Source organism: Herpailurus yagouaroundi, unplaced genomic scaffold (assembly GCF_014898765.1).
Source record: "Herpailurus yagouaroundi ecotype Mexico unplaced genomic scaffold, PumYag 355, whole genome shotgun sequence".
Lineage (NCBI taxonomy): Eukaryota > Metazoa > Chordata > Mammalia > Carnivora > Felidae > Herpailurus > Herpailurus yagouaroundi.
The window spans coordinates 5,555,065-5,581,375 of record NW_024412572.1 but is presented as its reverse complement, the minus strand read 5'-3'; the positions used below and the strand labels follow the sequence as shown (position 1 = coordinate 5,581,375).

General features: G+C 38.3%; 1 protein-coding gene and 1 long non-coding RNA gene across 7 annotated transcripts in view; one reads left to right on the top strand and one right to left on the bottom strand.

The window, feature by feature from the left end:
* Window positions 1-46: 46 nt before the first annotated feature.
* Window positions 47-391, bottom strand: LOC121022037 (uncharacterized). The gene is made up of 2 exons (XR_005786789.1): window positions 282-391; window positions 47-137 (listed from the first exon to the last, which is right to left on the bottom strand). It is a non-coding gene; the product is annotated as an uncharacterized LOC121022037 (long non-coding RNA).
* A 294-nt stretch (window positions 392-685) lies between these two features.
* Window positions 686-26,311, top strand: part of TULP3 (TUB like protein 3) — a 66,034-nt gene continuing 40,408 nt past the window's right edge. For 2 of the 6 annotated variants that reach the window (XM_040462820.1, XM_040462821.1), the window contains exon 1: window positions 703-882. In XM_040462820.1, coding sequence (XP_040318754.1) covers window positions 842-882 — 41 coding nt within the window. In that variant the 5' untranslated portion in view covers window positions 703-841. Of the gene's footprint in view, window positions 883-17,752; window positions 17,820-26,311 lie in introns of all 6 variants that reach the window. The other 4 variants (XM_040462819.1, XM_040462823.1, XM_040462818.1 and 1 more) reach the window with 4 other exon arrangements.

Genomic DNA, 26,311 nt, shown 5'->3' with positions numbered 1-26,311 from the left:
TTGTAGAGGCTATAATGATATGTATAAGTTGGTGGTGAGAAGGAGGTGACGGTTGGCGACAACGTTTATTGGAAACGAGAGTACATATTTAGATAGCGGATCTCACGGGATGTGAATGTTTGAAGATCGTTCATAGGCTGTAGAGAAAGATAAATGGGAAAGGTTCCTAGAGTCTGTAGAGTCGGTCTAGCAATGCTCTAAAAGTTTGGGCTGGAGGAAGGGGGGCTGAAGTTTTGTTCAATTGGAGTGAGAGACCAGGTAACTATGAAAGATGCATTTACCCGGGAATGACTGCCGTAGTGGGTACAAGTGTTCCCGGAAGGCTCTGGTGTCAGGGAGGGGCCGGACTGTGACGGAGTCGGCGGAGGTCTATGAGTCCTAACATTACATAGACCTCTGGAAGCGCTCTGGGTGGTCTTTGAGTAGACACTGCTGGGATGTGGGGAAGCCGCTCCGTGGGTGGCGGTTAGGGGGATGGGCCGCTCCTCCGACGAAGTGACTTAGCAGCTGGAAGCCAACACTGCTGAAGCGAACACATCCCTCCGCCCTCGGCCCCTTCCCGGTGCCGCGGTCCATGGACCCAGCCCTACTGGCGCGTCACCAGAGCTCCCGCGCAGGCGTCTTTATCTCCTAGCGCCTCCGCCCCTTAGAAACCCTCCCGCATCTTGGGGCGGCAGCAATAGCCAATGAGAGAAGAGCGGTGGACACGAGGGCCAATAGGCGGTGGCGACAGTGCAGAGTGTGGTTGCCAGGGGGCGGGGCCTGGATGCCTGCCAGGCTTGCCACCCTAGCAGCAGAGTCGGGGATTGTGGACGTGGTCGCCACTTCCTGAGCTGCGGGGATGGAGGCGTCGCGCTGCCGACTCGGACCCCGCGGGGACAGGTCCGAGAGGGGTGGTGGCTGGTTTCGTCTCGAGCGGGGCGGAAGAATGGAGTGAGACTGTGGCGCTCCTCTCTAGGAGCTCTGAAGAGAGAAGGCGGTGGGCTTGGGTTGGGGAGGTAGGGACAGATTTGGCGGCAGGAGGCGAATCCCCTATCCCCTACTCGACGGTGGAGGATCCCCTTTTTATCGGTGGGCGGTAGGAGGCAGCGGTTCTGCAGCCGGTACTGAGAGCAAAGACTTTGTGTTCTGGTCTTGGGAAACTCTTGGAGTTTTGGTTACGAGCTCGCCTTGCTCTCTGTGGGCCTCGCTTACTCAAAATGTTCGGTATTATTGCTTCTCACGCACTGCCGAGCAGTGTCATCATAATTGAAGTGGATGAAGTCTTTTCTCGGGGTGTCGCAGGGGAAGGCTGTGGGTGATATTTAATCATTTGCTCTAATGCCATTGTTTTTGGCAGGCGGTGCTGAATTCTAGAACAGAGTCCGAGAACTGAAAGTGCAAAACTGTTCTTTAGCTTCTATCTATCTGCTTTACAGTAATTCTTATTTAGGATTGTTCGTCTTATTTGTTATCTACCATACCCCTTGTTTGTGCTTCTTTTTCTCTGCGGTGCCCTTTTTTCCTGCCTCCGCCAGAGGGAGAGCCTGGGAAATAACAACAATCTGAAATCTCAGTCTGTCAATTTCTTGTTAGCTAGGTTAATGAAAAGTTAACAGGGAGCGGCATGAAATCATTGGCTTCAAACTTTGGTATTGTCTGAGGATTGAAATCATACACGCCAACTGTATTCCCTGCTTTTTATTCCATTACCAAAGCAAATAAAGATGTAGCGTGTAATGATTTAGTCTGCTGTTTAGATTAGTAGATATTTAAGCAATTCTAAATCATTTAAAAAGTCACGAAGGAGGCGTTGGGGATAGAGAACGCCCATTTTCTTCTTTTATCTTTTTATTTACGTGATAGCTGCTCTCTGAGAAATTTCTTTGCTACGCTTTCTTTTTTTCAAGATGAGAGAAAAATAACCCACGTTTTCCGACATAAATATGGAAGTGCTAGGAGGAGGTAGAGCTAAAAATCAGCGTCTTCGTCGAATTCAGATGGTATTTGTTCACTTGTGGGCATTCAATAAATTAATTAAATGAATTTACGGAAGTAAATTTCATGGGTACCAGATGTTGATATATGACTCATGATTTTGGGGGGGAAAAAGGAATTGACTTAGAAACCGAGACCATGAGGCAAAATGGTTTTTAATTTATTGGACCTGAAGTTTAAAGGGATAATTTTAAAGTTTCCCTCCTTTTTCTTCCCAAAGAAAACAGCTCTTTAATTTAAAAGCAGACATCAAAGGAGAGTGAGTCACCAAATGTGTCTCCTGCCCTAGGTAATTTTAAGTGCAGTTTCTATCACTACTTAACTCAGTTGTTGCTGAGAGGGAGTGGAACATCTCTTCTATTTTGGCTTCAGGTTGTGTGTTTAATGGTTTCAATGAGTTTTTGGTATTAATACATTTCAGTGTGAAGTATAACATCTGACTTTTAAGTTTCCTGTGTTTTTTTTTTTCTTTGAATTATGTGACTGTTTTCCCATGAAACATTTCTTTTTTTTTTTCTAATTTTTTTTAATGTTCATTTATTTTTGAAAAGAGAGAGAGACACACAGTGTGAGCAGGGGAGGAGCAGAGAGACAGGGAGACACAGAATCTGAAGCACGCTCCAGGCTCCAAGCTGTTAGCACAGAGCCCAATGCAGGGCTGGAACCCACGAGCTGTGAGATCATGACCTGAGCTGAAGTTGGATGCCCAACTAACCAAGCCACCCAGGCCCCCCCCCCTCTTTTATTTTTAAAATTTTTTAAAGATTTCTTTTCAACAAAATGGAAAAATTACTAACCCCAAATATTTCCTATTTCTGAAATATTTAGTGAAAATTGGAGATGGGATTTGAAACAAAACTCAGGACCTTTGGTGCAGCTAGGCATTTTATAGTCTAGATTCCTTGGAGATGCTTGTGGTTGGTTGGTGCTAGAACTTGAGCTCTTTCTGGCCTTTTATTCCTGATAGATAATTGAAGGTATGGCGAGAGATTTCTTGGTGTGATGTGACCTTGCTGCCCTGTTGATTTAGAAAGTCATCTGTGGTTTATCCACACGCCATGCTTTCTCTTTAGAAATATGAACAGTAGTAGCTGGAGGTTATGTATCATCCAGGCTTGGTATCCTCTCTCATGTTCTTTCTTTTTTAAATGTTTCATCGGATCAACTACTTGTTGACAAATAAAGAGACTTACTCAGGGCTTAAAGATACTCAGATTATCTAATACAGGACTGCAGTATGTTTGGTAAATATTAAAAGCTCCCAATATCAATCATGAATGTATTTTTCCAAATGTGAAAGCTAAATACAGACTTAGAAAGGAGAGAATAATCCCTGTAGTAAATTCTCTTTTTTCTAAGATCCTTCTGTTCCAAGCAGACAATTCAGACAGTTTTTGGAATAGTTTTTATTTCTGATTTCTCTTATTTTTTCCTATGGAAACTCTGCTGTTTTCCCTGCATTTGTGCCTGCTGAAAGAAAATGGTAACGTTTCTGCTTACTAAGGGGAAAAGTATGCTTGAAATTACTCAGAGGAGGAGTTGAAGTTGCTTGCTTGAGGATTTTAGGACTAGAAGGGGACTTGATAATTCCCCTAGATCTCCTGTTTGAGAATAGTGGAATTATTATGGCTTCTTTAAAACTAGAATTTCTTGCAGTCTGCTTTTGCTTTATTTTCTCTGAATCAATTCACTAGAAATAAGCTCTTTGTTCTACTGAATCTGTTCTGCCTCATCAGACATCCTTACTGTTAGTAATAATGAAAGCTGCAAAATTTTCCTGGCCTGGTTACAACTTAAATCCACTTATGCTTGAGAAAAGACGCCCTATCCACATGCCGATTGATGTGCTGTCTTTATTCACTTACTTTAATACCTGGTATGAGGCTTGATAATGAAGATCGCCATCTCTGTCTCTGCCTTAGAACTTCTGTGAAAACATGAATGATGAGCATTGTGTCATATGCGTCACCAGAACCCCCTGGAAGACCACAGTTCTGAAGAGGGTTAGAGTAATGCTTTTATTTTTTATAAGATGGCATTTGCTGTTTGACCGCATGGTATTGTGGGAGGCACTGGAAACTTCCTCTGTGTTCCTGAGTTCTAATCCCAGCCTTTTCCCTCTCTAGCAGTGTGATGTTGAGCCGCACATCTCCTTCTTTGGCTTCAGTTTTCTCCTCTGGAAAATGAGGGCTTCCTTGGATGCCCTAAGTGATTTATAACGAATTAATAAATAGCAAATATATATATATTTAACAGCACATGGCTCAAATTTCAAAAGGTACAAAATGATTTTCAGTGAAAAATGTGTCTTTTCTTATTGTCTTCATGTCACCTAGTTCATTGATGGGCGTCTTATGGGACCTTTCAAAGATATTATATTAAAAAATCTTCAAATATTCTTTCCCCACTGCTAATACTGGATGATTTTGAGTTTTAGGGTAAAATATAATTAACTAAACTCAGATTTCTACTTTCATCATGGGCAAGATGTATTTTTAGAATATGAACTATAGCAGGGCACCTGGGTGGCTCAGTCGGTTAAGCATCTGATTCTTGATTTCAGCTCAGGTCATGATCTCACAGTTTGTGGGATTGAGCCCCGAGTTGGTGGAGCCTGCTTGGAATTCTCTCTCCCTCTCTCTCTGCCCCTCCCCTGCTTGCACACACACACACACACACACTCTCTCTCTCTCTCAAAATAAATAAATGAAAGCACTAAAATAAAATTTTAAAAAATGACCACATTAAAAAAAAAAGAATATGAACTATATAGTTACTGCAAGTTTTAATTTTTTTCCTGTAGTAATTAAAGTATGGAAAATAGAACTGTAAGAAGCAAACAAAGATTATTTTTCAGTCTTCAGGAAGAATAAATCATTGCTATTCAGCTTTTCAGGAAGAAACTTCAATAAATCTGCAGTTTGCCTTTGATTTTAGGTTTTAGAATGAAACAAATTTATTATTTTTTTTAACGTTTATTTATTTTTGGGACAGAGAGAGACAGAGCATGAACGGGGGAGGGGCAGAGAGAGAGGGAGACACAGAATCGGAAACAGGCTCCAGACTCTGAGCCATCAGCCCAGAGCCCGACGCAGGGCTCGAACTCACGGACTGAGAGATCGTGACCTGGCTGAAGTCGGACGCTTAACCGACTGCGCCACCCAGGTGCCCCAGAATGAAACAAATTTAATAGAGGATTGACCTGTTTCCTTATTCTAACAGTTTAATTTTGTTACAGCAATGCCATATGAGCCAGAGACAAAGTAGAAAAGAGTGTTTTGGCTGAGTAAAGTTCTTAAGCTGTGCATTAAGGGAAGATCTGTCAAGATAAAATTATCAGTAATAAGGGCTTACATTTGGGTAGCTTTTGCAGCCTTCATAGTGTTTCACTCATTTGATCTCTTTTGAGCTTCATAGCCCTGAAGAAAGCAGGGCTGTCGTTGTTATCTTCATTTTATAGATGGGGAAGTTTAGGCTCAGAAAGGATGTGATGTACCTAAGGTCACATGACCAGTAAATGATGTAGTCAAAGGTAAAATTCAGAAGTAAAATCCAGGCTTTTGATTTCTTCTTCTTTTTTTTTTAATATTTTAATTTATGTTTGAGAGAGAGCAAGCATGGAAGGGACAGAGAGAGGGGGAGAAAGGATCAGAAGCAGGCTCTGTGCTGACAGCAGCAAGCCTGATGCAGGGCTGGAACCCATGAACTGTGAGGTCATGACTTGAGCTGAAGTCAGCCACTCAATCTGAGCCACCCAGGTGCCCCTGAGGGAAGTCTCCTCTTCCCTCCCCACCCTCCACCCCCCACCACTTTTCAAAATATCTATTCCAAATATTCTGGATGCCATTTTTACATATAAATGATAACAACAGATACTGATTACATTCTGATTATTTTTAGGATGAACAGTTGAAATCAGATGTTTTAGTGAAGTACAAATGAGTATTAATTTCATCCATTGTAAAGGGAATAGAAATACTTCTTTGGTATTGTTAGACACACACACACACACACACACACACACACACACACACACGAATGCACTTTCATCTCTACCCAAGAAATAGAAGGGAAATAAGTAACATTCCTGAAGACAGAAATGTAGCCCCCGAGGAAAGGAGAATCAGGCAAAAGGTAGAATGAACTTAGATTCTGAGTAACATGCCTTTTTAAATCTAGAAAGAAGAAATGAAGTTTTTTGACTTCTGAATCAAATTATGCATTTAAAATAACCTTTCTGATTGGTTCACTCGAAAGAATGTTGTTGCTTTTGTTCTGTGGAACATGCAAACGGAGAGGGTTCATTCTGAAGTAATTTTCCTTGCTGCATTATTTGGGGACAAACTGATGATTTAATCAGCTGCCAACTTTTCCTTCTCGTTGCCTCTATCCCCAAACAATTCCCCCTTCTTTCTGAAGGAAAGAAATGGGCCCCACTAAATGGGCCTCTTAGGAAATGGATTTTCATTCCCTAGGTTCAATTAAGTTAGTTCCAGATTGTGGCAGTCATTCAAGTAGAAGACAGCTGAGACTAGAATACTAACATTCGTCCTCAGAGGAGGAAGGATAGCTTTCAAAGGAGTCTTTTCTAGCAGTTCTAATTTGACCTTTACATACCTTTCCCCGGAAGCAATGTTTTGTTAGAGCCAGTGGTATTCTTGGTGTCTCAGTACATGTGAAAATGTGGCCTTCCAATATTAACATTTGGGATTTGGACAAGGCGAATCTATTTGTCAGTTGACTTAGAGAAAATTACTTTATTGATAGCTCTTGCCCCAACTACCTGTCACCGTAATCAGTTCAGACCATGAAATCTGATGACTCTTTTTCACTTGTATATACTATAATCCATTCCTCCCATGGGTTTCTTCAGCATGCATACACTGGGTTGGAAATTCTGCTACCTAACAATTCAAATGAACTGGCATTTTGACTGAAAAGATTCTTGGCAGACTTATTGAAATACCATGGTAGTGAAATTCCAGACTCTGCTGACCGTTTGAGTGTGTGTGGTCGGGGTGTGGGTTAGCATGCTGAGTTGTTCCACTTTTTGACCGTTTTGAATGATACTGCTATGAACATTAGTGTCCAAGTCTTTGTGTGGACATATATTTTTATTTCTTCTGCATATATACCTAAGTCGAGTTATTGGGTTGTATGGTAACTCTATGTTCTATAACTTGAGGGGCTATCAGACTTGTTTTCCCAAAAGGCTGCAACATTTTACATTCCCACCAGCAGTGTGTTAGGGTTCCAATGTCTCTACATCCTCAGCATTACTTGTTATTGCTATCTTTTTGATTATAGCTATCCTAGTGGATGTGAAGTAGCATCTCATTGTGCTTTTTTGGATTTGCATTTCTCTAATGATGAATAATGTTGAGCATTTTTTCGTGTGCTTATTGGTCATTCCTATATTTTTAGAGAAATATCTGTTCATTTACTTTGTAAACTTTAAATTGGGTTGTCTTTTTATTACTTAGTTGTAAGAGTTCTTTATATGTATACTGGATATGATTCCCTATCAAATAAATGATTTACAGATATTACCTCTTGGTCAGTGGATTGCCTTTTCACTTTCTTTTTTAAAAAAATTTTTTAGGGGCGCCTGGGTGGCTCAGTCAGTTAAGCATCTGACTTCGGCCCAGGTCGTGGTGTCACAGTTCGTGAGTTCAAGCCCCGCATCAGGCTGTGTGCTGACAGCTCGGAGCCTGGATCCTGCTTTAGATTCTCATTCTCCCTCTTTCTCTGCCCCTCCCCCGCTCATGCTCTGTCTCTCTCTCTCTCTGTCTCTCTCTCTGTCTCTCTCCCTCACTCAGAAATAAAAGATTTTTTTTTTAATTAAAAAAAAAATTTTTTTTTCAACGTTTTTTATTTATTTTTGGGACAGAGAGAGACAGAGCATGAACGGGGGAGGGGCAGAGAGAGAGAGAGAGACACACAGAATCGGAAACAGGCTCCAGGCTCCGAGCCATCAGCCTAGAGCCTGACGTGGGGCTCGAACTCACGGACCGCGAGATCGTGACCTGGCTGAAGTCGGATGCTTAACCGACTGCGCCACCCAGGCGCCCCTAAAAGATTTTTAAAAAATTTAAAAAAATAACTGCTTCCAGCTTTTCTGATATAGAATAATGATCTCAGACTGAGTAATCTTGGTCTGCTATGTGCTAGACATATTGTCCCATTTAAGCACATAACTAAGAGGAAATTTAGATGAGAAAACCAAAGAATAGAGCAGAAGTCTTTATCATCTCTGGTAATGTGTAAAGCCAATAGGGTAGGTACTATTTTATTAAGTCTGTGAAAAGTTCATACACAGTTTTAAACGAAAAATAAAGGTTTTTTTTTCCATTAAAAATGATTTTAAGTTTACAGTAACTTCTGTTCAGAATATTTCTCATGGTTAGGCAGGGTAACTTAGTGATCCTTTCTCAGTTTCTTAATTATTTTCCATAGCCATACAACTATAAAATGGGGACAGTAGTATCTAATTTTTACCTACTTTGGAAAGTCCAAAAGTAAGAGATAATGAATTAGAATATTTCTTTAAGGCATACTTAAAAGGAGTTTTTTCATCTAACTTTAAAATTATTTATAAACATCTGTTTCACGCCTTCCATGTTCTAGACATCATGTGCCATTGCCAATGTTGAGTAATGTTAGAAAGTACTGGTGTTCATTAAGTTTCTTTTGTAATTTTGCTTTTCTTTTGAGTGTTCGAAGTGGTCTCTCAAAAGTCATAAAAGAAATTACTGTGGGTGTCACTTAGCTTAGCAGAGGCACTGTTTTGGCAGTTGCTCTGTTGTGGTGAAAACAAGAGAATTCCCAGGGAAGTGTAGAGTGCGTCTCTTGGCAGCACAGCCATAGCATAAACACCCTATAATTGACACTGATGTGGATAAATTTAGCTTCAGTACTCACAAGCTTGCACTTGAACCAGAAGTATGCACACATTCCCTTAACAGATCTCTCCTAAAAGCGTCAACTGTATTGCTAACACAGCACGGTGCTCCTGTGGTTGTTCTGGGGGTTCATGTTGCTAACTGGGATAATGGCATCAGTTTTGATTTCTAGTTGAAAAATAATCAACAGAAATTCTCAGGGTCATGAGTTCAAGTCCCACATTGGGCATAGAGCTTACTTTAAAAAAAAACTTACTAAAAAAAAAAAATTAGGGCTGACTGGCTCAGTCAGTAAAGCATGCAACTCTTTATCTTGGGGTTGTGAGTTTAAGACCCACATTGAATGTAGAGATTACTTAAAAGATAAAAATAAATAACAACATTTACAGTCTTTTTTTTTTTTTCATTTTAAAATGCAGCCATTTAAGAACCTTCAAGCATATTTTGAGTGAACACATGTAGCAATTAGTGGAGATCAGACCAGTGTGCTTATAATTGAGACATGGGGTTGAGTAATACATAGCAGAACATTGCTGGATCCTATATTAATTTCAACCATTTATAGTTTCAAATTGTTTTATTCTTAGTTACACCTAATGAGCTAAGAAGTTGACTTAATAGGGTTACCTCGGTGGCTCAGTCAGGTTGTGATCTCACGGTTTGTGAGTTCAAGCCCTGCATCAGGCTCTCTGCTGTTAGTACAGAACTCGCTTCAGATCCTGTGTCCGCCTCTTTCTCTGCGTCTTCCTCGCTTGTGCATACACGTGCTCTCTGAAAAGTAAATAAACATTAAAAAAAAAAAGTTGACTTAATATATATTTTTAAAATGCCTTTACATGGTACTGTTACAGAAAAATTCAGCTTTTTCCTTTCCAGGTAGGGGAAAACCCAGTCCTTTCCTACTGTGTGTTTCTTCCCTGTTGTGTCTCCTCAGCTACTCACACAGAACACTTCTGACATTTCTGATCCCCAAATGTGGGGGGTTTTGTCCGTACAACAAGCAATTTCCCTGTGATACCAGGTGGGTTCCCTACAATTCAACTAAATTCTGACACTGTCTACCCAAGGTAGTGTCTGATCCCACAGATTTAAGGGCTGGGTCCCACAAGACTGTCCCCCCACCCCTAGTTTCAGATGTCATTCACAAGCCCCGGTTATCACCTGTGCTTCTGACCAACTGGCTGTAGACTGTATGTTCCAAAGACCTCTTCCTTGGGTTCAATTAATTTTCTAGAACAGCTCACAGAACTCAGGGAAACACTTAACATTTACCGGCTTATTAAAGGATATGATAAAGGATGTGGAAGAACAGCCAGATCAAGAGATACGTAGGGCAAGGCCTGGGAGGGTCCCAAGCGCAGGAACTTCTGTCCCCATGGAGTTGGGGTATATCACCCTCCCAGTGTGGATGTGTTTGCCAACCTGGAAGCTCTCCAAACTCTCTACTTGTGGAATTTAATGGAGGCTTCATCAGATAGGCATTATCAGTCATGAATTCCATTCTCAGCCCTTCCTCTTCAAGAGAATGAGTAGCTGAGCTGAAAATTTCAAGCTTCTTATCAGGGCTTGATCTTTCCAAGCTTCTTACCAGGTGATCTGCCCTTCACAGGTACAAAATTCAAAAGGAGGAAAAGAGCACATAATGAAAAGTAAGAATACTTCCCATCCCCTACCTATTTAGTTTTCCTCCCTGAAGGCAACACCGAAACCAGCTTACTGTGTATCCTTCCACAGATATTTTCTGCATTTCAGATGAAATATCTGTATATATATTTTTCTTTCATAAATGATGGTAAATACTCCCCAATTTTCTGCACCTTGCCTTTTTCAATTAATAAAACATTCTTGGAAATTGTTCCAAGTTAGTATCCCTATGTTTCTATATATTTCCATATTTTATTTATATCAGTGCTTTTTTTTTTTTTTAACAGCTGCATGGTATTGATTGTATGGATATGGTATACTTTATCTAATTAGTCCCTACAGATGAACATTAGATTGTGCTATCTTTTGCTGTTACAAATAGTGCTGCAAAGTCATGTAAAGTTTATAATCATACTGGACAGTTGGCTAAAGTTGGGAAATAATAAGTTAATAAGGAGCATATATTTCCCTAAAGATGAGTTTCTCTAAGAGTATAAGTTGAATTCATTAGTGATCAGAAATTTTACATTTCATACCAACATATTTTTTAATATTTCAAAAACTAATGTTAGAACAAATATGTAATCATTATCCACAGCTGAGCTTATTTGTTGAGCTTATTTGTTAAAGAAATAATGGAACTGTGGGAGCTATTGGAAGGTTCGAGTGGGGGGAAGGAAAGAGTGGGAACTTGTGTCTGTTACTTTTTTTTTCTTACTTCATTGACACTAGGGGCGCCGGGGTAGCTCAGTCGTTGAGCGTCCGACTTCGGCTCAGGTCATGATCTCGTGGTCTGTGTGTTCGAGCCCCACGTCGGGCTCTGTGCTGAGGCTCAGAGCCTGGAGCCTGCTTCAGATTCTGTGTCTCCCTCTCTCTCTGACCCTCCCCCATTCATGCTCTGTGTCTCTCTGTCTCAAAAATAAGTAAACATTAAAAAAAAAATTACTTCATTGACACTATGATAATTCCTTATGGAAGGTTCAGAGTAAAAATCACTGCTCCCTCTTTCATGCATTATATTAACAGAGGCCACACATTTTATTTGTAGCTGCTTGAATTTATTGAGTGCCCATTATTCTTTTATAAGTAGTAGGCCATTTTATTTTAACACAAAAACTTTCTTTAACATTTAATAATGTTAGTGTCATTAACTATATCTTTAACTCTTAACAAAACACATAGGCAAGTTAGAGATTCAGAAAATAATACAGATTTAATGCGTGCTTCCTATGTATCTGACACTATTCTAATCATTTTCTATTTATTATTTTGTCTAAATTTTATATAGTCATATGAGATAAAAATTATTATTATCCTTATGGTGTGCATGAGGTAGGCACAGGTGAAATAACATCAGAGGTAGTAAGGAGCCATGATATTAAAAAGCCAGGGAATCTGGAGTCTGGATCCAGAGCCTGTCCTTAGTTTATTCTTCTGTAAAGCTGATTGACTTTACTTTCATTCTTAAATGTTTTATGAGATCGTTATTATTATCCCTTTTATTAGGGAAGGAAAATGTAGAAAAGTAAGATTGTTTGCTTCCATGTTTATGGAAGGCCTAAGGTTAGTGCTTTCAATTTAAGAGTATTGATAGGTGGGGCGCCTGGATGGCTCAGTCAGTTGAGCATCTGGTTGAGCATCTGACTTCGACTCAGGTCATGATGTCACAGTTCTGAGTTCAAACCCCACGTTAGGCTCAGCTGACACCTCAGAGCCTGGGGCCTGCTTGGGATTCTGTGCCTCCCTGTCTCTTTGTGCCCCTTCTCTGCTCGTGCTCTGTCTCCTTGTATCTCAAAAATAAATAAATGTTCAAAAAATTTAAAAAAAGAGTATTGATAGGTAAAGATCCTAGGGGGAAGATGATAGGTTTTTCCTCCTGGACTTTGAATAGCATAGCTGTTGAGCAATCACTGGTTTGACTATGGCTAAGACAGCAATTTATATGTTTAAACAGATTGTTCTTGTCCTTTCTGTTTATCTGTCAACTAAGAAGCTTTTTTATATTTACACTAACAAAACAATTCACAAGGAAGGGTGTGTGGCTTAAAAATATAATAGAATTGAGGTAGCAGGAAACAAGAAATGATCATTCGCTCTGCTCTATAGAGAGGAATTGTTTTATGTTTCCATGACAGCTCCAGAAGGAACTTTCCAGGAGTCATGAGAATTATGGTCTGTGAATTTCACTGGTTTTTATTTTATTTTATTTTTTTTTAATTTTTTTTCAACGTTTTTTATTTATTTTTGGGACACAGAGAGACAGAGCATGAACGGGGGAGGGGCAGAGAGAGAGGGAGACACAGAATCGGAAACAGGCTCCAGGCTCTGAGCCATCAGCCCAGAGCCTGACGCGGGGCTCGAACTCACGGACCGGACCGCGAGATCGTGACCTGGCTGAAGTCGGACGCTTAACCGACTGCGCCACCCAGGCGCCCCTAAGGTCTGATATTTATTAAAGTAAATGTTTGCGGAGCAACTCTAGGGATGTGGGTAAAATGGGGACTTGGGGGTGGATACGGCAGCGGGGAGGGAATGCTTCCTTGTTCCCTTTTCATTGATTTTCCCAGTCCCTGATTCATCTACATCTTTTCAGAAGTTTATCAATTCACATCCATATTCACATTTAAAAATGTTTATCATATGCATATAAAACAATGAAAATAACTTATATATAGTTCATTAAAATTATTCTGATTTCTTTGTTACAAATGCTGTGTATAATCTCACAGGTACACATGCCAAAATTCCTTGGCAGTGGGAAATAAGGAAGCGAAGGATGTCACAATATGACAAAATATTATGACTCAGTGATTGGGAATAAATGTATTAAAATATCAGGTGCTTTCATTTGAAAGGCATATGGGAAATTTAGACTTTTCAAAGGAGTTCTAAAGGAAAAAAATTTTAGAATTGTATTTTGAAAGGGTCTAAAAATATGGAGTACAAAACCTTACTTTGCATTGGTTGATGGTATCATTGCAGGTAATGCCAAGAGGGTAAAAGGCAGTATCAATTCTCCTAAAGAAAATTACCTGTTTATGAATGTTTATATATATCCATATTTTTTTCTTAGATCTCAATTCTGTGTCCTTTCTAAAAGAAAGTTTGAATTAGAGATGGCAGTTGTAACTGACCTATCAATTTGTGTCAGATCCAGTTTTAGGTGTCCTAGTATTCTTGGTTACAAATAAAATGTAAAGTAAAATATTCTTTCATATAAGGGTTGAGAGCATAAGCTTTGGAACTAGGCTTCCTGGGTTTGGATCCTGGCACTCTTATTTACTGATTGTGGGACCACATAATTTAGCTGTGCCTCAGTTTCTCCAACTGTAAAATAAAGGTTGAATTACTTTTTGAAAGGTTGAATTACAAGAAAATAGCCTATACTGAACTCAGATCTCAGATCTCTCAGAGCCAATTAAAAATCCCAGGAGAGTCTGATTACTTCAGCCTTTATCAGGTGTGTATTCCAGTCTGTCAGTTTATGGCCATGGAAACAGGCCTATACAGAATAATAAGCCGTATAAACATGTTCCAGACGTCCAGTCTTGTCAGAAATAGGGGATTATTTTGGGCAAGGCAGGAACTTAAAAGCACAGTATTGATACTATCATTTTTTCTTAATTAATAGATTTTACTTTTTAGTGCAGTTTTATATTTATAGAAAAATAAATGGAAGTACAGAGAGTTCCCATATAGCCCCTCACCCACTCACCCCATTTCCACTGTTATTAACATTTTGCATTAGTGTGATACATTTTTTATAATTGATGAGCCAATATTGATATGTTATTATTAACTAAAGTCTGTAGTTTACATTAGGGTTCACTCTTTGTATTGTGCATCCTGTGAGTTTTGACAAACGTATAATGGCATGTATCTACCATTACAGTATCATAAGAATAGTTTCACTGCCCTAAAAATCCTCTGTACTCTACTTATTCATCTCTCCACTGATCTTTTTGTTGTTATTTATTTTATTTTTTAAAATTCAAGTATAGTTAACATACAGTGTTGTGTTAGTTTCAGATATACAATATACTGATTCAACAATTCTATACGTTTCTCAGTGCTCATCAAGATGTGTATACTTAATCTCCTTATTTTTTTTCATCCATACCCCTACTCACCTCCCCTCTGGCAACCACCAGTTGGTTCTCTGCATTTAAGAGTCTGGTTTTTTTGTTTGTTTCTTTTGTTGTTGTTGTTGTTCATTTGTTTTGATTCTTAAATTCCATGTAAGAATGGGATCATATGGTATTTGTCTTTCTCTGGCCGACTTCACTTAGCGTTATACCCTCTAGGTCTGTTTTTACTATCTCTGTAGTGTTGCCTTTTCCAGAATTTCATGTGGTTGGAATCATAAAGTATATACAGTTTTTTTAGATTGGTGTCTTTTAGCGGTGCCTGGGTGGCTCAGTTGGTTAAGCATCCGACTTCAGCTCAGGTCATGATCTCACAGTTTGTGGGTTTGAACCCCGTGTTGGGCTCTGTGCTGACAGCTCAGAGCCTGGAGCCTGCTTTGGATTCTGTGTTTCCATCTCTCTCTACCCCTCCCCTGCTTGCTCTCTATCTCTCTGTGCCTCTCAAAAATAAAGAAATGTAATAACAAAAAAAAATATTGGTGTCTTTCACTTATCACTAGACCTCCATGTCTTTTTTTTTCTGTGGCTTGATAGCTCATTTCCTTTTATCACTGAATAATAATCTATTGTGTGGATATACCACAGTTTGTCCATTCACCTATTGAAGGACATCTTGGTTGCTTCCAGTTTTTGGCAATTATGAATAAAGCTACTGTAACCACAATGAAAATATTCATGTGCAAGTTTTTGTGTGGACAAAAGTTTACCACTCATTTGGGTAAATACTAAGAGCACAATTGCTGGATCGTATGATGAGAGTAGGTTTAGTTTTGTTAGAAACTACCAAACTGTCTTCCAACGCTGCTGTGCCATTTCGTATGCCCACCAGCAATAAACGAGATTTCTCATTGCCCCACATCTTTTTCAGCATTTGGTGTTGTCAGTGTTTTGGATTTTAGCCATTACAAAATAGGGGTGCAGTGGCAACTCATTGTTTTGTTTTTGTTAATTTGCCATTCCCTAACGGCATAAGATGTGGAACATCTTTTCATATGCTTATTTGACATCTGTATATCTTCTTCGGCAAGGAGTCTGTTTAGATCATTTGCCCATTTTTTAATTGGGTTGTTTTCTTATTGATGAGTTTTAAGAGTTCTCTGTATATTTTGGATATGACTCCTTTATCAGATATGTGTTTTGTAAATATTTTCTCTTAGTTGGCATTATTTTTCACCTCTCCTGGCCTCTGCTTTTCTATGGTGATTTCCTAGTTGGCAGGTCTACACAATGCCTTATACTGTTGGTTAGCGAGGCTCCATATCACCAGCAAGTGGTGATACTAACATAAGGCTTCCTAGCAAAATCCTTACATATGTATCACAGGATATATAAGAAGTTGTAAACTTCCTTTTTCTAATATTCGCCCCCTCCCCGACATAACAGAAGAACAAGAAAAAAGGAAAGGTTACTCCCAATTCTAATATCTCCTCTTTTTCCTGCGTTCTCTTCACTTTTCCATATGGGAAGTAGTAAACTTGATGATCTTTTGAGGCCACCACAACAATTTGCCACCTTTATTTTATTTTATTTTTTTTAAATTTTTTTTTCAACGTTTTTTTATTTATTTTTGGGACAGAGAGAGACAGAGCATGAACGGGGGAGGGGCAGAGAGAGAGGGAGACACAGAATCAGAAACAGGCTCCAGGCTCCGAGCCATCAGCCCAGAGCCTGATGCGGGGCTCGAACTCACAGACGGTGAGATCGTGACCTGGCTGAAGTCGGACGCTTAACCGACTGCGCCACCCAGGCGCCCCAATTTGCCACCTTTAAAATTTATTTTCATATATTCTTAGCTAGTTAAATAAGAAATCCATATTTTTGTGTTTCTTTTATTAGTAAGATGGAGGTTTTGAAAGATTGTGGGAAATAACTCACTTTGTCAATAGCAGAGTAGAAAAGAGGCTCTCTTCTCTCTCTTCTCTCTACTCACTATTCTGTTGTCACATCCATTAGAGTTACTGTTACTGTTACATTAACACCCTGTCCTTGCTGTAAATGCTGATGCTGTCTGGAGTGGACTGTATTGCCATTGTAGCCTCTGGTACTTTTTTTAAGCACGAACTTTGGTACTTCAGGTGAGTTTATAAAGATACACGGGTAGGGTTGTCTGGGTGACTCAGCTGGTTAAGCATTCGACTTTTGATTTCGGCTCAGGTCATGATCTCACAGTTTCATACGTTCAAGTCCTGCATTGGGCTTTGTGCTGACCCTGCAGAGCCTGCTTGGGATTCTCTCTCTCTCTGTCTCTCCCCTGCTCATGCTCTCTCCGTCTCTCTCAAAATAAATAAATTAATTAAAAAAAAAAGGATATACAGATAGTTCCCCAATTTATAGCCGTATTTATGTTCCAAATGTTAGTATGAATTGGTTGTTTGGCATTTAGGATGTTTTCCTATAGAAGAATCTTTCAAATGAAATTGGATTTCCAGAGCAATACATAAAAGTAAATATAACTCAACTCAAGTTTATGAAACAATTACGTGATTGGGGCACCTGGGTGGCTCAGTTGGTTAAGCTTTTAACTCTTGGTTTCAGCTCAGGTCATGATCTCATGGTTCTGTGGGTTCAAGCCCCACATCAGGCTCTGTGCTGGCAGCACGGAGCCTGCTTGGGATTCTCTGTCTCCCTCTCTCTCTCCTCTTTCCCCACTTGCTCTGTCTCTCTCGAAATAAATAAACTTAAAAACCCAATTGATTATTTATTTACCATGGTTTGAGGCCTTTCTGAGCTTGACTGGAAACCTAAACATTAATTATAAGAATTTTTATGGAGGGGCACCTGAATGGCTCAGTCGGTTAAGTGTCCAACTTCAGCTCAGGTCATGATCTCATGGTTCCTGGGTTCGGGCCCTGCATCGGCTCTGTGCTGACAGCTTGGAACCTGGAGTCTGCTTTGGATTCTCTGTCTGTCTGTCTCTCTCAAAAATAAATAAACATTAAAAAAAATTTTTTTTGAGAATTTTTATGGAGAAAATTGTTCTATAATTGACTTAGATCATGGTAGATAAAGGCATATTGTTCATTTTTTACATTACTCATCTAGGATTACCTACTCTGAGAATGATTTTGTCATTTGTATGTATAGATGTTCCAAAGATGAGGATGCCTGTCTAATCGCCTAAGGGGAGGAAATGCCACTAAACTTCTACTGGGTAGATTGTACCTATGTTAATGTATTTTTCACAGGGTATTGCAACCATCCAACTATATTTGGTACTCTCATCAGACTTTGACTAGTCAGTACTCAGTAGACTGGTCTCACCAGACTCACTGGTCTTCTTTCCTCTGTATCACCAGGGTACTCTATGGTCTTTTTTATATTATGCTCAGTATTGTCAGAATTGAAGAGTGAATTCACTGTACTGGCCTGTGGCCTACCTTCGGAGCAGTGAACAAAGTGGATGCTTTAGCAGCCAATTTCCAAAGCACTTTTATGTATGTCTGCATATACTTTCACACATAACTATTTGATACTTACAAACAACGTGAGGTAGATATTACTGTCCACATTTCATAATTGAGGCAACTAGGGCTTAGGTGTATGAACTGATTGTTGAAGATTAAACAGTGAGGAAGTACCAGAATCAGAATTTGAACCCAGATTTTCAGACTTCAAACACTAAGCTTTTACTACTACTATTATCCTTCAAAACCATTGATTTTTATTCTCCTCAAATATAAGATGTAGAAAGCATCAGGATTATTTTGGATAATCTGGGCTATTTGGCCATTGTGGTGTCATGGAGCATTGCTTGAATTAAAAAGCAATGCAGTATTATTTTAAAAATGAGAAAATAATGACACTTTAAAGAGCTGCTGGTTGTACCTGTTACATTTTTTCCCCCTACAGTAGTCCTTGGCTTTTATTTTATTTTATTTACTAATTTTTAGCATTCAGGTTTAAAATTTTTATGTAATAAAATCTATCAGTTGTTTCCTTGATACTTTCTGGGCTTTATGTCTTGCTGTGACTTTTCTATAGTTCACACTATAAAAACATTAGCCTATATTTTCTCAAATTTATGTTTAGTGTTTTTTTCTTTTTTTATTGTGTTAATATATACATAGCATAAAATTTACCATTAGGCTTTTCTCTTTTTTTGCCATTAACCATTTTTAAGTGTGCTGTTCACTGGAATTATATTCATTCACGTTCTTGTGCAACCACCCCCGGCCGCCCTCCATCACCAGAATTCTGTTCATCTTGTAAAACTGAATGAAACTCTACCTGTAAGACAGTACCTTCTCATTCTCCCCTCCCCCCCCCCACACCCCACCCCCAGCCCCTGGCAACCACTATTCTTTCTGTCTCTATAATTTAGACTATTCTAGATAACTGCTATAAATGGAGTCATATAGTACTTGTCTTTCTATAACTTTGTGTAGCATGTGTCAGAATTTCCTTCCTTTTTTAAGGCTGTATAATATCCCACTGTTTGTATATGCCACATTTTGCTTATCCGTTCGAATGTTGATGGCCACTTGGGTTGCATCTGCACTTTAGCTATTGTGAATAATACTGCTGTGAACATGAATGTACAAATATCTCTTTAAGACCCTGCTTCTTTAGGGTAAATACTGAGAAGTGGAATTGCTGGTTTACATGGTAATTCTGTTTTTAATGTTTTGAGGAATGTCTGTACTGTTTTCCACCATGGCTGTACCATTTTACATTTCTACAAGTGGTGTACAAGGTTTCTGAGTTTTTTACATCCTTGCCAACTTTTGTTTTCTGCTTTTTGGATAGTAGTCCTCCTCATATGTAGGAAGTGGTATCTCATTGTAGTTTTGATTTGAATTTCCCTAATGATCTGTGCTGTTGAAGATCTTTTCATATGCTTATTGGCCATTTGTATATCTTTGGAGAAATGTCTTGCCCATTTTTGAATTAGACTGTTGAGTTGTTGTTGGTAATTGTTGACATTTAGGAGTTCTCTATATATTTTTGGTATTAATCCCTTATCAGATATATAATTTGCCAATGTTATCTCCTATTCTGTGGGATGCCTTTTTATTCTGTGTATAGTCTCTTTTGATATACAAATTAAAAAATTTGTCATGAAGTCCATTTTGTCTATTCTTTTGTTACCTGTGCCCTTGGTGTCACATCCAAGGAATCATTGCCAAGTCCAATGTTGTGAAGATTTTGTCCTGTTCTAAGAATTATTGTTTTAGGTCTTATGTTTAGGCTCTTGATCTTTTTAAGTTAATATTTGTATGTGGTGTTAGTTAAGGTCCAAATTTATTATTATTATTATTATTATTATTATTTGCATTTGGATATTAAGTTTTCCAGCACCATTTGTTGAAAGACTATCCTTTCTCCACTAGAATGGTCTTGACACCCTTGTCAAAATCATTTGACTATATATTTGAGGGTTTATTTCTGGGGTCTCTATTCTATTCCTTTGGTCTATATGTGTCTTCTAGCAATACCACACTAGTTAGCTTTGTGTAGTAAGTTTTGAAATCAGGAAATGTGAATCCTCCAGTTTTTTTCTTCTTTTTCAGGATTATTTTGACTATTCAGAGCCTCTTGAGATTCTTTATGAATTTTAGAATGGGTTTTTCTATTACTGCAAAAAACATCATTGTGATTTTGACAGGGATTACTTTGGGTAATATTGACATTTGAACTATACTGTCTTCCAACCAATGAACATGGGATGCATTTCTATTTATTTATGTCTCCTTTAATTTCTTTCAGCAATGTTTTGTAGTTTTATTTGTACAAATCTTTCACCTCTTTGGTTAAGTTAATTCCTAAATATTTTATTCTTTTTGATGCTGTTGTAAATGGAATTATTTTTATAATTTCCTTTTAGGTTGCTTATTGTTTGTGTATAGAAATGTAATTGATTTGTGTGTGTTGACTTTGTATCCTGCTACTTTGCTGAGTTCACTTATTAGGTCTAACAGGGTCTCTTTTGTGTGAGGTCTTTAGAATACTCGGTGTTTAAGATCATATCATCTGCAAACAGAAGTAATTTTACTTATTTCATTACAGTTTGGATGCCTTTTATTTCTTTTTCTTGCCTAATTGCTTTGGTTAGAACTTTCAGTACCATGTTGAATAAAAGTGATGAAAGGGTCGTCCTTGCCTTGTCCCAGATCTTAGAGGAAATGCTTCACCATTGTGTATTGTTTGCTGTAGATTTTCATGTATGGCTTTTAGTATATGGAGGTAGTTTCCTTCTATTTTTATTCTGTTGAGTGTTTTTATCTTGAAAGGATCTTGAATTTTGTCAAATGCTTTTTATACATCAATTTTTTTTTTTTTTTTACTTTATTGATGTGTGCCTGTTTTTGAAAAGCAGGATGATGGAAAGAACATGGAATTTGGTGTCTGACATATTTGCATTAAAATTTGCTTTGTTTTTTAGGGGCGCCTGGGTGGCGCAGTCGGTTAAGCGTCCGACTTCAGCCAGGTCACGATCTCGCGGTCCGTGAGTTCGAGCCCCGCGTCAGGCTCGCATCAGGCTCTGGGCTGATGGCTCAGAGCCTGGAGCCTGTTTCTGATTCTGTGTCTCCCTCTCTCTCTGCCCCTCCCCTGTTCATGCTCTGTCTCTCTCTGTCCCAAAAATAAATAATAAAAACGTTGAAAAAAAAAATTAAAAAAAAAAAATTTGCTTTGTTTTTTCTAATTTATATGACCTTAAGCTTGGCTTAGTGAGTAACTTAATCTCCTGGGCCACCGTTTTTTCACCTATAAAATAATATCAACCTTCATGGTTCAGATGAATAGCAAATAAGGTTTATATGTATAAAGCCCCTTAGCACTCTCCCTAGCAAATAGTAGAACCTCTGTCTTACCCTTTACCCCAGTGACATGTGATTATTATTATTGTATTTCTGTTGTTGATAGGCTTTTGTTATACTTGGCATTGGTTGGGCATTGGTTAAAATTATAGACAGTTTTTTTTTTTAACTTTTATTTTAAGGAGAATTGTGAAGTTATAGTAGACTTAATAAGAACCAGATGGCTAAGTAAATTTAAAACTATTTTTAAAGGTAAAGTTAAAATATCTATGGTGTTAGGATACATATGGTCAAGGTATTTTTTTTTTATACCTGTAAACAGGTTATCTAAATGTGGACTGCCAAGAAAGATAATTTTCACTTTATGTGTGATCCGCAGTGCGCTGCTGGTGGAGTGTGAATTGATGTAGTTTGTTTGGGAAGCTATTTGGCAATAAAACTAGTCATAGCTTTTGACCAGTCTTCTCATTCCACAAAGGATTTAGATCTACCCTGTAACTTAGTAAGCCTATTTCTGGGAATCTGTGTCAAGAAAAAACCTTGAGGAAGAAAAAAAAAGAAGAAGAAACCTTGAGGGGTGCCTGGGTGGCTCAGTTGGTTGAGCATCCAACTCTTGGTCTCAGCTCAGGTCTTGATCTCAAGGTTGTGAGTTCAAGCCCTGCCTTGGGCTCTGTTTTGGGCATGAAGCCTACTTAAAAAAGGAGAAAGAAATTTTGAAATGCAGATATAAACTGTACATTTTATTTATTTATTTATTTATTTATTATTGAAGTATAATCTATATACAGTAAAATACACATTTTAAGTGTACAGCTCAATGATTATTTTACCTATGTAGATATAGAACATTTCTGTCACCCAGAAAGTTTCCTTTGCCCTCTTTCTGGTTATACTCTACCTGTCACCCCACAATGGTAACCACTGCTCTGACTTCTATCACCATATATGCTTTTGCTGGTTCTTGAACTTAATATAAGTGAAACCATGCAGTGTATACTCTTTTGTGCAGGGCTGTTTTCAATCAGCCATAATGTTTTTGAGATTTAACGATGTCGTTGTGTATATTACCAGTTTGTTCTTTTTATTGCTGAGTAGTGTTCCATTAAATGAATATGCTACAATTTGCTTATTTGTTCTCCTGTTCATAGATATATGATTCTAGTTTTTGGCTTTATGAACATTCATGTATAGGTCGTTTTGAGGACGTATCTGCTAATTTCTCCTGGATACATACCTGTAACACTTATTGTTATTAAATTTAAAACAACATAAGTATCCAACAATGGAGAATAGATTGGTGTAGATCAGCATGTAATCCTGTCTACAATAATGGCCAGTGGAAGAGGACGAAAAATACGGGTGTGAAAGTATTGTGAAGGCTGAGGTGAATTCCTTGTTCATTCCTGTATCCTTAGTGCCTACCTCTCAGTGCCTGATACGTAGGACATGCTTAATATTTGCTGACTGAATTTAATGAAAGGAGACTAAGCAGCAGCTAGGTAAGGGTGGAACCAAGGAGTTTTCAAGAAAACAAGGGAGGAACGTGTTTCAGTAAGGAGCCTGTGGTTATTTTTGTCAAATACTTTAGGCAAATCAAGGAAGAATGAAGGGTGAAAACAAAGTATTATTTTTGGCAATCAGAGAAAGAGTTTCAGGAAAATGAGAGAATAGAGCCAGGCTGCAGCGAGTTGAGAAGTGAATTATAGTTAAAAAAGTGACAGTGAGTGTTGATAATCCTGAAGTTATTTAATGATGATGGGAAGTGGAGATTGATTCATAGCTTTATAGATAGATAAGGTCTAGGAAGGTATCTTTTTAAAGAAAGATTGTGAGCTGAGGAAAGGCACTACTAGAGATCGAAAGACGGAGGATACAGGAGCAATATGCATTGTTAATTCTGGGGAAACAGGACAGAATCAATTCACCAGTATCAGAGTTCACTTTAGAGAGAAGAACATCTTCCTCTGTGATAGGAAGAGAGAGTGTGTTTTTATGAGTAAGGTTGGAGAAGATGATGAAAATTTGCTTCTCAAATTGTTACCTCACTTAAGTAAAGAGGAGCTATGTGGCCCTTGGGCCCTCTTGGGAGAAGAATAACAGAATGGCTGAAACCTAATTCACATGGTATGTTTCATTCTCCAACTTACATGCTTTAAAAAAAATTTTTTTTAAGTTTATTTATTTAAGTAATCTCTACACCCAACGTGGGGCTTCAATTCCTGACCCTGAAATCAAGAATTGCTTGCTTTTCCAACTGAGCCAGCCAGGCGCGCCTCCAATTTACATGCTTATTTATTGTGTGAATTTTTGTGGCAAGCCTGACCTTAGATCTTTATGTCCAAATATTTATAAAATGTCTGAAGTATGTGCATGGGAACACATTTAATATATTGGAGATATATTTAATATGTTGGAGATTTTTCATCATGATCGTTTGCAAAAGCTTAAAATATATGGTTTGCATTGATTTAACACTCTATTGATACTCATACTGTAGTTGGAACTGGATCGTGAATTATTTACTTGTTGAATTCCCTTTGTAGGTGGATTTAAAAAATAGCTTTATTGAGGTATAATTGATATACGTCAAACCCCACATTTAAACTGTATGTGTTGATGAGTTTTGACATATGTATATACCTGTGAAACCATCACTACAGTCAAGATAATGAACCCCAAAAGTTTCCTTTTGCCCTATTATAATCCAATTCTTCTCACTCTCAGAAACCCACTCCTTTTTGTCACTACTGATTTAGTATCTTTTAGAATTTTATGTAAATGTCATCTTATAGTATATTCTCTTTTTTGTACTTAGCAGAATGATGTTGATGTTCATCCATTTTGTTTGTGTGTCAATAGCTTTTTCCTATTTATTTCCAAACGGCATCCCACATTAAATTTGTGTATCTATTCATCTGATGAGGGACATTTGGGTTGTTTACACTTTTTGGCTATTGCAAATAAAGCTGCTATGAACATGCATATGTAGATATTTTTTGTGGACATATGCTTTCATTTCTTAGGTAGATTTCAGAGTGGAGTGGTTGGATTAAATAGTTGGTATAATTTGACTTTTGTTTTTAATGTTTATTTATTTTTGAGAGAGAAAGAGAGAGTGCAAGCAGGGGAAGGACAGAGAGAGAGGGGGACAGAGGATCCGAAGCAGATTCTGTGCTGATAGCATAGAGCCTGATATGGGGCTTGAACTCACGAGCCAGGATATCAGGACCTGAGCCGAAGTCGAATACTTAACCGACTGAGCCACCCAGTTTGACGTTTGATGTTTTAAAAAATTACCTGGAAGTGGTTGCACATTTTGCACACAAATACTGGTTGACCAGCAATGTGAGTTCAAGGTGCTCTACGTCTTCACCAACGCGTGGTATGGTCTGTCTTTTAATTTTTAGCTTTTCCAGTGGTTATGTATTGATATCTCATTTTGGTTTTTTTTTTAAGTTTATTTCTGAGAGAGAGACAGTGAGAGTGAGCAGCAGAGGAACAGAAAGAGAGGGAGAGAGAGAATCCCAAGCAGGCTCCATGCTGTCAGTGCGAAGCCCATTGTGGGCCTCCAGCTTATGAACCGTGAGATCACGAGATCATGACCCAAGCTGAAACCAAGAGTTGGGGACTTAACCAACTTAACCACCCAGGCGCCCCAATCTCATTGTGGTTTGAATATGCATTTTCCTAATGACTATTCATAGTGATCATCTTTCCAAATACTTACTGACCATTTATAGATCTTATTTTATGAAATGAATGTTGAAACATTTGTCCAATTTTTAATTGGGTTGTCTTCTGAGTAAACTGGTAAGACTACCTTTGATTTTAAATATAAATCCTTTGTTGGATATGTATTTTGCAAAAATTTTCTCCTCATCTGAGCCTTGTCCTTTAATTTTCATAACAATATCTTTTTGTACAACAAAAGCCACAGATGAGGAGAACATATTTTTTATTGAAGTATAATTGACATATAACATTATATTAGTTTCAGGTGTACAACATAATGATTCAATATTTGTATATATTGTGAAATGAACACCACAGTGAGTCTAGTTAATGTTCATAACTATTTATAGTTATAAAATTTGTTTTTTCTTGTGATGAAAGCTTTAACGATCTCTCTTGGCAACTTTCAAATATTCAATACTTTATTATTAACTATACCCTAAATCTCCATCACTTATTTTGTAACTGGTTTATTTTATAACCTTTTGACCTCCTTCACCCATTTTGCCTAGCCCCCACCCGCTTCTGGTGACCACCAATCTGTAAGCTTGGTTCCACAGATAAGTGAGATACAATATTTGTCTTTTCTCTGATTTACTTCACTTAGCATAATGCCCTCAAGGTTCATCTATGTTGTTGCAAGTGGCAAGATTTCATTCTTTTTATGGTTGGATAATATTCCATATTACATCTTTATTCATTCATCCATTGATGGACACTTATGTTACTTCCATGTCTCGGCTGTTGTAAATAATGCTGCAGTGAACATGGGGGTGCAGATATCTTTTCAAGTTAGGGTTTTCGTTTTCTTCAGATAAATGCTAGAAATAGACTTACTGGATCATATGGAAGTTCTATTTTTAATTTTTTTGAGGAACCTCCATACTGTCTTCCATAGTGGCTGTACCAGTTTACATTCTCACTAACAGTGTACAGGTTCCCTTTTCTCCACATCCTCAACGACACTAGTTTTTTTTTTGATAATAGCCATTCTGACAGATGTGAGGTGATATCTCATTGTGGTTTTGATTTGCATTTCCCTGATGGTTAGTGATATTGAGGACCTTTTTATGTATCTGTTGGTCATCTGTCTGTCTTTGGAAAAGTGTCTATTCAGATCCTCTGCCTATTTTCAAATTGGATTGTTGGGGGG